This window comes from Octopus sinensis, linkage group LG4 (genome assembly GCF_006345805.1).
Source record: "Octopus sinensis linkage group LG4, ASM634580v1, whole genome shotgun sequence".
Lineage (NCBI taxonomy): Eukaryota > Metazoa > Mollusca > Cephalopoda > Octopoda > Octopodidae > Octopus > Octopus sinensis.
This window is the reverse complement of record NC_043000.1, coordinates 127,221,338-127,235,951: the sequence shown is the minus strand read 5'-3', so window position 1 is coordinate 127,235,951 and position 14,614 is coordinate 127,221,338. Positions and strand designations below refer to the sequence as shown.

General features: G+C 34.4%; 1 protein-coding gene across 9 annotated transcripts in view; it reads left to right on the top strand.

Annotated features, from left to right (window-relative positions):
• The window catches only part of LOC115210341 (nesprin-1), an 870,646-nt gene that overhangs the window by 412,939 nt on the left and 443,093 nt on the right, over positions 1-14,614 (top strand). For all 9 annotated transcript variants that reach the window (XM_036502466.1, XM_036502469.1, XM_036502465.1 and 6 more), the window contains 3 exons: positions 1,683-1,847; positions 3,960-4,286; positions 10,066-10,218. In XM_036502466.1, the coding sequence (XP_036358359.1) occupies positions 1,683-1,847; positions 3,960-4,286; positions 10,066-10,218 (645 nt within the window). The remainder of the gene's footprint in view (positions 1-1,682; positions 1,848-3,959; positions 4,287-10,065; positions 10,219-14,614) is intronic.

Sequence of the window (14,614 nt, the reverse complement as noted above, 5' to 3'; positions counted from 1 at the left end):
ACTGTAAGATAATCTACAAATCATTAATTATTAGGCTAACTTGATGCTTGAAACTACAAAATCCTAAGGCTGTTTTTAAATCTTAGCTTGGTTGATTAGAATAGAATTCTAAGATTTGTTTAACACATTTTTCTACTGTTCCTATTTTTGTTTCCATTGTTTCAGGAATTGAGAATCTGAAGTAGTAGTAGTTGTACTTGTTGTTGTTGTTGTTTCTTCTTCCTTCTTTGTTCTTTATTCTTCTTCTGTCTCCCTATTCCCTTCCGTGCTTGCATGGGTCAGACAAAATTCATTGAGTTGGGCTTTCTTATGACAAGGTACCCTTTATGTCACCATCTCCCACCTGTTTCCAAGTAACAATATTTCTCCTTGTCTTCTGATCATGAACAGCACTATAGCTGGACCACTAGCATAGCTAGAGTGTGTGCCACCCTGGGTGGCCCTTCTGTTTGCTGCCCCTAGACCCCACAAAAAACACATATTGCCTACAGCAATAGCCTACAACTGGATGAAAAGTGCCACTCCTACTACCCCACCTAGCTACACTAGTGGACTAGACATAATTTCTTGGCAGATTGCAAATGACTGACATTGTTTGTACAACACTGACATTCATTTACAACTAGCACACTTTCTCTCTGTCTTGCACACACACACACAATACAGGAGTTGAACTGTTCAACTAAAGGTGGTGCCCTAGCATAGGCATGGGAGTGGCTGTGTGGTATGACATATGCTTCTGAATCATATGGTTCTTGGTTCAGCCCCTCTGTATGGCACTTTGGACAAGAGTTTTCTGCTATAGCCCTGGGTTAGCAAAGCTTTGAGAGTGTGTGTGTGTGTGTGTGTGTGTGTGCATGCATCTATGAATGTGTTTATCCACCACCATTACCACTTGACAATTGGCATTGGTTTGTTTACATCCCTGTAACTTATCAGTTTAGCAGAAAGAGACTGAAGGCAGTGAGTTGGCAGAAACGTTAGCACACCGGACGAAATGCTTAGCGGTATTTTGTCTGCCATTACGTTCTGAGTTCAAATTCTGCCATGGTTGACTTTACTTTTCATTCTTTCGGGGTCAATGAATTAAGTACCAGTTACGCACTGGGAGTCGATGTAATTGACTTAATCCCTTTGTCTGTCCTTGTTTGTCCCCTCTATGTTTAGCACTTTGTGAGCAATAAGGAAATAAGAAAGAGACTGCTAGAACAAGTACAAGACTTAAAAAAAAAAAGGATTGGGGTCAGTTTGTGAAAGTAAACTCTTCAAGTCTGTGCCCCAGCACGGCCGCAGTAAAATGACTGTAGCAAGTAAAATATAAAAGATAAGTAAACAGGCTTCTTTCAGTTTCTGTTTAACAAATCCTTTCACAAAGCCTTGATCTGCTCAGAGCTTTAAGGGAAAATACCTGCTTAAAGTGTCCCACATTGGGATTGAACCACCCATGTGGTTGGAAAGCTAATTTCTTAAGCATGAACTCATATGTACCCACATCTTCTTGATAACATATATCTACCAGGATAAATATATTAAATATTTTGGGACAAAAAAAAAAACATGATCTAAAACCATTTTTACTCCTGTTTCTCTTCGCCCCGTATCATAAAATGATGCCAAGAAAATCATTATATTGTTGCTTTTTTAAATGTTTGTTTCATTTACATGTTTTCTTTTTCTTTCAGAGTCACATCAAGAAATGCAACCAAAATATCAATGACCACAAAGATTATGACAGTAAATTAGCCTCTTGTGATAAATGGCTGCAGAAAATGCAACAAAAGCTTGACCTTGTTGCAGGTCCGAGTGGTTCGAAAGAAGACCTTGAAAGAAATTTGGAGAAAATTCAAGTAAATATAGAAGTGTTATTTATTTTGAATGTAACAAATGTGTTTCCATTGAGATTAGGAAACAAGTTGTAAAAGTACAATGAAAGACTTTGATTTGAATAAATAGGTGCAGGTATGGCTGTGTGGTTAAGAAGCTCACTTTGTAACCATGTGGTTACAGGTCCAGTCTCACATCACTGCATCTTGGGCAAGGTTATTCTTTTATACTACTGGGCTAACCATTGCCTTGTGAGTGAATTTAGTTGATGCAAACTGTGTGGAAGCTCATCATATGTATATATATGTGAGTGTGTGTTATTATTATTATGGTTAAAGGTAGTGAGCTAGCAGAATCGTTAGCACGCTGGACAAAATGCTTAGCGGTATTTCGTCTGTCTTCACATTCTGAGTTCAAATACCACTGAGGTTGATTTACCTTCATCCTTTCGGGGTCAATAAATAAGTATTGGTGAAACACTGGGGAAGAATGCTCATGTAATTGACTTACCTGAAATTTCCCTACCCCAAAATTTCAGACCTTGTGCTTATAGTAAAAAGGATTATCACTATTATTATTATTATTAAAGGCAGCAAGCTGGCAGAATCATTAGCATGCTGGGTGAAATGCATAGCAGTATTTTGTCTGCTGCTACATTCACTTTTCATCCTTTCGGGGTTGATTAAATAAGTACCAGTTACACACTGGGGTGGATGTAATAAACTCCCCCTCCTTCTTGCAAATTTCTGGCCTAATGCCTATAATACAAAGGATTATTATTATTATTATTATTATAGTGGTTAGGGTGTTGTACTCACAATCGTGAGATCATGGTTTCAATTCTTAGACTGGGTAGTGCATTGTGTTCTTGAACAAAACACATCATCTCACATTGCTCTGTGATTACTTTGACACCTAGCACCTGTTCAGGCAATGTTGATTTAATGGAGAGAGTGAGCTAATGTGCAGCATTTGATCACTATAAACAAATCATTTTTGCAGGCCGTTCGGCAACAGCTGAATGACCATACATCATCTTCGATGGGAGAGTCCATCATTATTTTAAATAAGAATATTATCGACAGTGACTTTGAAGTTTTGGTCAGGAAAGCCATTATCTGATGATGACCCCAGGACTTATTCTTTGTAAGCCTAGTGCTTATTCTATCGGCCTCTTTTGCCAAACCGCTAAGTTACGGAGACATAAACACACCAGCATCAGTTGTCAAGCGATATGGGGGGGGGGGGCAAACACAGAAACACAAACATACACAGACACACACACATATGACAGGCTTCTTTCAGTTTCTGTCTTCCAAATCCACTCACATGGCTTTGGTCAACCCAAGGCTATAATAGAAGACACTTGCCCACGCAGTGGGACTAAACCTGGAACCATGTGGTTAGTAAGCAAGCTACTTACCACACAGCCACTCCTATGCCTAACTCTAAATACTGTTATTAGAATTAAGTGTTTTTATCAGGGATAAAATATGTTTCATTATAGGTAAAATGGTATCCCTTAGATGCTCACCTAGTATCCTCCACTACTTTCTATATACATGTCTTTTCCTGGTTCTGTATTACAAGTCTTTTTCCTGATTCTGGAATCACCTTTGAAGTCATTGCACCAATTATGTATCTTGTTTCCTTTTGGCATCTGTTTTACCATGCTGGCATGCGTTTGATGCATATATTATTGAGGTATTATTTTTCAGCCAGGTATGATTGTTGTTGTTGACCCTTATTTTTCAAGTAAGGAATTTCTTATTTTCAGTTCCAAGACACCATCTTCCCTCCTTCTCACCAATCTCAGTGGCCCTTTAAAGGGTCATGGGCATTGCCTTCATTCCTGACTAAAAGATAAAAAAATTTAATGTAGTTAGCATTAGGAAGGACATCCAGCTGTAGAAACCATGCCAAAACAGACAGCAGAGCTTGGTACAGTCCTCTGACTTGCCTGTTCTTGACAGACTGTACAACCCATGCCAGCATGGAAAACAGATGTTAAATGATGATGATGATTTAATTTTTTTTATGTTTTGGTATTACAATATTAAGTATTAAGAAAAGTATTATCACTTTCTCTCTGACTTTTCAGCTTACATTTAATTAATTATTCCTTTCTTTTAAAGTATCTTCTACAAGAACGCGAAGATGGTTTGCAAAAACTGAATGCCTTACTTGAAGCTGGAGAGAAACTGATTCCCAATACTGGAACAGAAGGACGGGAAGTGATACGTCAGCAAAACCAAAGCAGGAAACAAAAATGGGAGACCCTTTTTGAGGATCTCTCTGGATGCCAACGTAAACTAGAACTAGCTCTCTTGCAATGGGTTTCTTTTGAAGACCACAATTCCCAGATTGATCAATGGCTAAAGAATGTTGAGTCACAGATTGAAGGGAATATACCATTGATGTCTACCTTGGAAGAGAAAAAACTCCAACTCCAAACTTACAAAGTAATTTCCTTTTATTTATCTATAATTTGTTAAATTTTCATTGCAGAAATGTATTTTGTTTTTCATATCATAGTTTTATTGCTGAGAACTATTAATTAGAATGAATTAATATATATTTTAGTTTCCCAAAAATATATTTTGATTCAACAGAATGAGATTCCTGCTTTTGGAAAATAATTGTTTTATAACCAAATGTGAAGATCACATCATCTGGGACTTCAAGTTTTGTCTGGTTGATAAGCCAATAGTCAAAACTGGAAGTCAAAAATCGACTTGATCTTCACACTAAATTTGATTCTATTCTCAATACAGTCACACCATCAATACATGCTCATTTGTTTTTCTTAAAAGTGCTTTAAAATAATAACATTATTTCAACATTCACATGTCTATAATCAATAAATTATGGACTTGATTAGATAAACACCCTCTTGGGGCAACATGGGGTTGGGATTGGGGCCTGAGAAAACATTCCTGAGCCTAACTTCTGAATCCCTAACTATATGTTTGTTGCAACATTTGTTATATTCCAATTCCAAATCATATTTTAACAAATTACAATCTTTGATCTTTCTCTCTTTGTTTTATATCCATCATTTAATCAAATAGTCTTTACAAATACTCTAATAATATTATAAAGCCTATAACTCATTACTAAAAAGGCTGAATTGTTTAACTTATTTTCCAGATAACCTATTTTAAATAGTTAATTGGATGTTTTGTAATTAATTCCAAAAAGTTCTTTTTTGTTATTTGTATTTTATTTATCTATTTATTTTTTCCACTTGTTACCATAGAAACAAGTTGGTTTGTCCATCCTTATGTAATTTCAATTTTTAAACATCAATAGACTGAAAGATAAAAGCTAGGACTAATTTATTCTTTCCACTGAAGCTTCACAGAATCAAATAGTAGGGAAGTGCATGTCAGCATATTAAATGCATGATGAATTAAAAATCTGAAGCAATATAAAATATTAGATGAGATAACATAAATATTAATTGATGACTAATTGATGTTTTTTCTTTCTTTCCCTCTTTTTTTTGTTTTGGTATTTTTCCTTTTGGTGGGGAGGGAAAAAGAAATAGGAAGGAACACAGGACTTACATTTCACCTCATCAACAAAGTATAGCTTTCATTGTAAATTGTAAAAGTTGTAGCAAATGAATCATTAACCCTTTTTGATACTAGTTCTCCTGAGACAGTTTCCAGTTCTGTATTGCAAACCCTTTTGTTTACATCTTCTCATATTTTAATGAAAAACTATCATAATTTTATATGAAAATATTGTTTAATAGTTTAGTGCTTTGGTGAAGTTATGCCATCAATCTAAACACATGAACTGGCTGTATTTTACTTCAGTTTTACTTTTGATAAATTACCTAATTAGTAAATTTATTTAATTAAGCTGGAAAGACAAGGTAACAAATGCTGCAGTAGTAGAAAAGCTGAAAATCCAAAGAGACCTTTTATTGAGAATCAAGTCCATAAAGCTATCATATTTTGGACTTCTGGTGTACTACGAGTCATAGCTCATGACCATCTTGGCAGGTAAAGCAGAGGGGAAGAGAGAAAGAGATCATCAAAGACATTTGTGGACAGAAAACATCAAAGAATGGTCTAGAAACAATAGCCTGGCTGACTGTATGCATGCAGCACGACACAGAGGGAACTAGGGTATCTTAGGAAATTGACCCCCAAGGTGAAATTAATTAGATAATTTGTAAATTAATTAAAATTTAATTGATAATAAAAATTAAATTAATTAATTAATTGACCATTTATCTAATTAGTTGATAATAAGACAACATGAGATACAATCAACACATGTGTTTTAATTGGCTGAAAGAAAAACAATATGTGTTTTAAGATACAATTTCACTTCAAGGATCTTGCATAACAAATTCAAAAATGAAATATTTTTGTTAAGTTATATTCAAAGCATCAGCTTTAATGATGAAGGAGTTATTTTATTAAGTCTTTCTATATTCTTAAAGGACACGTGGCCTAGTGGTTAAGATGTAGCACTCACAATTGCAATATCATGGTTTCAATTCCTAGACTGGGTGGTGCATTGTGTTGTAGAGCAAAACACTTCATCTCACATTGCTACGAGATTGCTTCAACACCTGTTGCTTGGTAGACTGTGCACCTGTTCAGGCAATGCTGACATGATGGGGCATGTGCTAATGTACAACACATACATTTGATCACTGTAAATAAATCATTTGTGCAGGTCATTTAGCAAAAGCTGAATGCGCATACATCATTTTCTATGAGAGAGTCCATCATATTCTTAATCATATTAAAGATTTATTGAAACAGATAGACAATGTAAAATTAAGATGATGATAAAGTTAGATATTACAGGAGTTCGAAAAGTTGGCATAGCAGAGCAGTTATAATATAAAGGTATTTTGATTTATTGCAACTAGCCAATTAAAAATGGTTTTGATTTAGGCACTAGACCAGTAATTTTTAAGGGAGTGGGTTAGTTGATACCATCAACTCCAGTACCCAACTGACACTTTATCTTATTGATTCTGGTGGGATGAAAGGCAGTTGTCTCTAGCAGGATTTGAACTCAGAATGCAAAGAGCTCAAATAAATGCTGCAAAACATATTTTCTGGTGATCTAACAATTCTGCCAGCTTGTCACTCTTACTATTTGATAATGAAAACATTATTATTTCACAGAAATTTCAAGCACCCTAAAAGCATTTCATTAAATGGGTCAAATAGAGGGCCTCTATGAAATCACTAGACCAGCTAGAAATAGCTGCCAAATCTGACTCATATTACTTCCTACCATCTTAAAAAGCAAAAAAGTACGATGCATTGAGTAATGTATCCTGAGATACTTTGAGTCTGATAAAAAGAAATTAAGAAGGTGAAGGTTGGTATACTTTTGATTGTAGATCAGCTTGAATAGAATTGATGTGAGTTTAAGCAATAATAACAATCCTTTCTACTATAGGCACAAGGCTTAAAATTTTGGGGAGGGGCTAGTTGATTATATGTACCCCAATGCTTGACTGATATTTAATTTATTGACCCTGAAGGGATAAAAGGCAAAGTCAACCTTAGTAGAATTTGAACTCAGAACATAAGACAGATGAAATGCCACTAAGCATTTTGTCCAGCATGCTAATGATTCTGCCATTTTCTTATACCTCTTTGCCATATAACTAATTCCATGCACCCGTTATTAACTTGGGACTTATATTCTGCGAGCTTATAGATTGCAAGTCTAAGTATTATTAAACATTTTTAGTTTCTATCAATTTGATTTATTAATAAAAAGCAAATTTTCATCTTGTTCTTGAAGTACTTTCTTCATTGCTTTAGAACTTATACTTTAAATTTTGTTTGTATTCAAAACCTAGAGATTGTACAAAATCAGCAAAATAACTCTGTATTAGAAGTCTCTTGATAATTACCTCAGCATACAGTCTAAAGAGTTTTCCATTATAAATTGAAAAATAGTAGGACTTTGTAGCTAGAAATATTGAACACAATAATATTACTAAGTGGATATTTAACTTTATTCCTCGCCACCTTACGAATTAAGAAATGGTAGCTTTTTATTTTTAAGTACAAAAAAATTAGCAAAAAGCTAACTTTGGCAAATTTGTTTTAAAGATATTATGTTGAGTAAAGTGACACAGTGCATAAACAGTAGTTACTTTTTGAACCTCAGAGAAACAAAAAACAGAAATGATGTAGGTTCGATTTGATATCAGGATGTAGGAGGACAAAACTATACACTATAATGTTCTGTCATCCATCCCATCTTCATTACCTTCAAATAATAAAACTTTAACTCCTTAAATGAATGTCCTATGATTAAAAGCAACACACTGTTTAGTATAACAACAATATGTTTGTATATTTTACTTACTCTAAGTAGAAAATATGTTGCTCCAGTCAACTCAGCTGGCAAAAATTAGTAATCTTGCCTTTATGAGCCTGGCATGGCTCGAGAAGGAACATTTATTTTCAAGTAGCAAATGCCATAGAACTTTTTGCTTAGTTAACTATAAATGATTTCCAAAATGGAAGAGAGTTCTCTTCTCTTTCATGTTAGTATTGGTTGATCAGAAATGGGGTTGGGGATGATTGTCTGTCATGCTCCTTCTATTGCTAGGAGCATGTGGTCTGTCATTCTATCAGATGTGTGTGAATATGTACACACACACAAATTACACACAAGTAGTGTGGATTTCAACGATTGTAGCAATTTACTCAATAATATTCCAGTATGAATTTGGCTAGGGCCCTCAGTTGGAATACTGGTGATACTCTCACTCTAACAATTAGCCAATAGAGCAAGGAGCACAATATTAACTAATTAAACTATATTATGTACTCCACAAATCTGATGTATGGTGCAACATTTGTTTATATGTTACTTGGTGTGAATAGAAGAAAGAAATAGTTTAGTTTTCATTCAAATTGTGCTACGAAAACTATATTCTATTGATATTTCTATCTTGAATGTGAAATTGTAATTCTCTTTTGGATGTTGGCTGATGAGGAATAAGCTACAAATTTATTTTCTGTTTGTTATGTTTTTGTAATATTTCCGTTTGTTGTGCTTTTGTGAAACTTTTGAAATATATATACATGTATATAATAAAGAGAGATGTACATACTTATATATATAGAGATATAGTTTACTGTTCTATTAAAGTAAGATCAACAAAAAAAAGTACTCCATCCAATGAGAGAGAAATATTATTTAATGTACACTATATTAAGGTAAGAGTTAATTATAGTTTCTTGCTATGAAGACATGTGGCTAGGCAGGTTTTTATATCGTGCCTTCTGTCTCCAAAAGATCTTCATGCTCTGAACACACAATCCATTCTATTTGAAAATCAGGATGCATCAATTCTCATGTACCAGCATCCTGATTTTCAAACAGAACAGATCATGAGTTCAGAGCCTGGAGATTGCTTGGAGACACAAGGTATGTTATTAAAACCTGCCTAGCCCCTTGTCTTCTTAGCAAGAAATTATTTGTAGTACTTAGCTTAAGATAGTGTACATTAAATGATACACACACACACACACACACACACAAACCGTGGAACCTCAGTTTATGAAGTTAATTCATTCTTGAAGGCTTTTTGTCATCTGAAAACTTTCTGCACCAGAACTATTTTTCGTATTGGAAATTCAGAAGGTACAGTGAATTCAAGCAGGAATGTGCGCTGAGCAAAAGCCAGACAGTAACTGATGCTCTCTCAGTGATATTCCCAGCTTGTTGCAGCTTTCATGTTTGTTATTCGAGATACCATTCATTACTCAAGATATGTTAAAAAATTGTTCATAAACCAATTTGTTCATGACTGGAGGCATTCATAAACCGAGGCTCTACTGTGTGTGTGTATGTGTGCATACACACACACAGTATATGTATACGGTGTATATACATATATATATATATGTTTGAAATTTACTGTTCTGTCATCCTATGCTAACAAATCATTTCTGTGAAATTGTTACATAATTATGACATAGGCTGCAATAGAATGGCTGTTCTGATGGAGAACACACTAGATGAGAAGGCTAAGCATAATAGTTAACTATTAACTTTAATGTTATATTCGTCTAGAACTTCTACATCTCACCTAGTTTTCTTGTTTTTCAGTTTGGAAATTGGAATCTATCAGCTAGATTTACAAAAGGATATTAAAATAAAATAAAATGATTTAATCCTTTAGAGGAAATTAAAAAGAGTAAATTATTTTCTAAAATGGTATTTTCTTTGCAGGTGTTACAACATGATGTGCAGTCCTACCAAACTGTGATTGATCGCATTAATCAAAAGCTACAAGAACTGGTGAAAAATGAGGACCAATCAGATCTCAGTAAATTCTCCAACCAAGGGAAAACACGATATAAGAAAATCAATGAGAAGCTCAAGGTAAATCTCCTGATACACCATTAATATTACTATTTTTAATAACGATTAAAGAAGAATGGAGCAAAAATGATGATAATGTTCTTAATATTTATGCAACATGAGACAAGATTAATTTGTAACAACAAGTCAATAAGCATTATATGTAAATATTTAGGTGTGTGTGTGTCTTTGTGTCTGTGTTTGTCCTCTATCACTACTTGACAACCTGTGTTGGTGAATTTATGATCCCTGTAAGTAGCAGTTTGGCAAAAGAAACCGACAGAATGAGTCCTTAAAAAATAAGTCCTGGGGTCAATTTGTTCGACTAAAACCCTTCAAAGCAGTGCTTCAGCATGGCCAGAGTTAAATAACTGAAGCAAATAAAAGAATCGAAGAAAATATTTATGATGAATTTCCACACAGTTTCTGTCTACCAAATTCACTCACAAGGCAATTAGTCAGCCCAAAGTTATAGTAGAAAACATTTGCCCAAGGTGCTGCGCAATGGGATCGAACCTAAAACAATGTTATAGAGGAGCAAGATTCTCAACCACACAGCATGCCTTACTGAAACAAAAACAAGAAAAAATCTTGCCTAGGCTTGTGCATACATGTGTTGAAGCACGGTCAATTTGATGGACTGAAGCCCTGTATGTATAACATTCAATCTCTTATTAAGAAACATCATACTTCCATGTTGTCATCTAATAAAATATATTACTGACATTTGTGAAATACCATATAAACGCTATCTCCCTTTACTACAAAACTGAACTTTATTTCTTCCTGCTATCCACATAATTGCTGGAGACCTTATTAGATTTTTTTTTGTTTGCTCAGAGGTATATATATATATATATATATATATATATATATATATATACATATATATATATATCTGCTTAAAATGTTCTTATATGACTCATACCAATTGAGGTATATTGTTTCAGTGTAAAGCAATTTTTACTAAGCTATCAGCTGTTATTCTCTTAGAAGTCTTGTCACCAATAAAAGTTAGATTGGTTAATGAGATGGCATATTTTTTTATAGAGGAAGTGTGTGAGTCATTTTTGCAAAAGAATAAAAAATATATACTGTTTTTACTGGCAAAAATTTGGGTTTCACTGCACAGGTTTATTGCAAACCAAAGAGTGAACAATAAAAATGCTGCTATGTTGTTGTTGTTGTTGATGGTGGTAGTGTTGATGATGGTGGTGATGATGATAAGGATGTAGAATTAAATCAAAAATGGATGCAAGATAGCTGTGTGGTTAGGAAGTTTGCTTCTCAACCGTATGGTTTAGTGTTCAGTTCCACTGCACAGCACCTTGGGCAAATATCTTATACTATAATTCCAAGCAGAACCATTAGCATGCATAGAGGTATTTCGCCTGTCGTTACATTCTGTGTTCAAATTCCGCTGAGGTCGACTTTGCCATTCATCCTTTCAAGGTCAATAAATTAAGTACTAGTTGAGTACTGGGATCGATATAATCGACTAGCCCCTCCCCCAAATTTCAGGCCTTGTGCTTATAACAGAAAGTATTATGAGTGGATTTGGTTGATGGAAACTAAAAATTATCTGTAATGCATTTATATATATATATATATATATATATATATATGTATATATATATGTATGTATGTATGTGTATCTGTGTGTAAATTTGTTTGTGTACTCTTGTCCTGACATCATGTGATGCTTGTAAATAAGCATCATCACCATACAAGTGATGTCCATTTCCAGTTTTCCATGGGGAAATATTACCTTGCTTGGAAATAGGTGAAGGTTGGCAACAGGATGGGCATCAGTGTGTAGAATATTTTCTCCAAAAATTTCTGTCTGACCCATGCAAAGCATGAAAAGGTGGACTTTAAATCATAACAATGAAATAAAATAAGTAACTGAACAATATCAAATAACTTCAAGAAATTTGCAACTATAATTTCCCATGTTTGATAGCATGTTCCCCAAAACTTAAATGGAGATTGATTAGAAATAATTATGTGTGTGTGTGTGTGTGTGTGTATTTATATCGTATAGGCGTAGGAGTGGCTGTGTGGTAAGTAGCTTGCTTACCAACCACATGGCTCTAGGTTCAGTCCCACTGCGTGGCACCTTGGGCAAGTGTCTTCTACTATAGCCTCGAGCCGACAAAAGCCTTGTGAGTGGATTTGGTAGGCGGAAACTGAATGAAGCCCGTCATATATATGTATATATATACATATATGTGTGTGTGTATGTTAGTGTGTCTGTGTTTGTCCCCCCCCCCAAAACATAGTTTGACAACCGATGCTGGTGTGTTTACGTACCCATAACTTAGCAGTTCGGCAAAAGAGATCGATAAAATAAGTACTAGGCTTACAAAGAATAAGTCCTGGGGTCGATTTTGAAAATTCTATATTGGTATAACATTGATTCTGATTAATAGCTTCAAAGCAAAATGCATGCTATTAAAGCTCAGTGCAGACTATGTAAAGCAGCTGTGATAGCCTCACAAAGGTTTCAAAAATTATAATGAATGTCAATGACATTGAATATATGCTGCACAATACAAAAGTTGTCAAAGAAAAAGAAATTTCGTATCGATAATCAAATCTACCTGCAGTTCTATGACATACATTTATTCATATATTTGTGGTACATATGATAAACAAGATTATTATCTGTGGCTTCATTTAGTTGGACTGCCTGGAGAGTATACTCATCAGCAGGTTGAGAAGGAAGAAATTACCAGCAGTGGTTTCATTCATGTACAACATGCTTTCAGATATTTTTGACATCAGTTTCTTTTCATGATTCACCCGGGGAATCTGTTTTGAAGTTCATGAGACAGAATTTGGGTTTATGTCAGTAGGTCAACATAAGATTATTGTTATGTAAGCACACATTATGTTTTGTCTTTTACTTGTTTGAGTCATTTGACTGTGGGCATGCTGGGGCACCGCCTTGAAGAACTTTCAGTTGAATGACTCGACATCAGTACCTTTGTGTTTTCTTAAAGCCTGGCACTTATTCAATTGGTCTCTTTTGCCAAACTACTGAGTAACAGGGATGTAAACAAACTAACACTTGTTGTCAAGTGATGCTTGGGGACAAACAATGACACAAAGATATACACACATATATAAATATACAACAGGCTTCTTTCAGTTGCCATCTACCAAATCCACTCACAAGGCTTTGGTCAGTCTGAGGCTATAGTAAAAGACCCTTGCTTAATGTGCTTATTCGTGGGGCTGAACCTGGAACTATGTAGTTGGAAAGCAAAGTTCTTACCATACAGCCATGCCTGCACCTTTGTTTTAGGATATAAGCAGGCTGGTGAATAATATAAAATATCTCTGTTAGACAGAAGCTACACTATTTCAATACATTACTAAATACTTGCACTTTACCTTAGTTATTTTTCAAGTAATGCTGGTAATCTTTCTCCTTTAATCCCTTGATATATATATTTAGAAGTTTGGGGTACCTTTCAAGTGTCAGCAATGAAATTATGTTGTTGACAGTAACTTTGAATGAGTGTACACTGAATCATATAAAGCTTGTTTAATTATTATTAGTAGAGCATTATCATGGTATATATTCTTTTCTAGGCCTTTTCAAGAGGAAAGTTCTACATTTTGGCAGATTGCATGCTGACTCCTTTGCTTTTGGTTCCTTTGTAATATTTTTGTATTGTAACTCTTAATGATACTTTATATGTTATGTATGCTGCTATAGCTCATTTTTATATTGTTCTTGTTAAATAGCTGGTAAAATTTGTGGCTGAGAAATAAATATTTCATAATTAGAGAAAAAATTGCCTTGTTATACAGAATTTTACATGAATATTAAGAGGTTGTTTATACTATACAACATTTCTCTTCCTAGCTTTCATAAGATGGTTGTTAATTTTGTTGTTCATGAGTACTTAATTTTTCATGATATTTGTTGCATATTAGTCTCTCATTGTAGTATTCTGTGAGAATGATACTCTTATTCTTTTGTTAATGCCTGCAAATATATGTACATGTATGTTTTAAACACTTATCATCACTTTACCCTGATACAAGTGTGTGTGTGTGCATACAGATAAATACATTTACACACACATAAGCATATGTGTATGTATATTCATTGTTTTTATTCTTTTACTGGTTTAGTCTTTATACTGTGGCCATGCTGGAGCACTACCTTCAATGACCTTAAAGAAAATTTATATTGACACCTAACACTTATTTCAATCTGGGGCTTATTTTCTTTTTTTGCTATCTATTAGTCAAACTGCTAAGTTATATGACATAAGCAACAACACCAGACTCGTTCAGCTCGAAGTTTATTTACACTTAATAACTGTGAGATTATAATATCTCTGTGGACAAAAGATGAGTAATAATATCTCTCTGATAAAGATCTAACAAGGCTAGATGC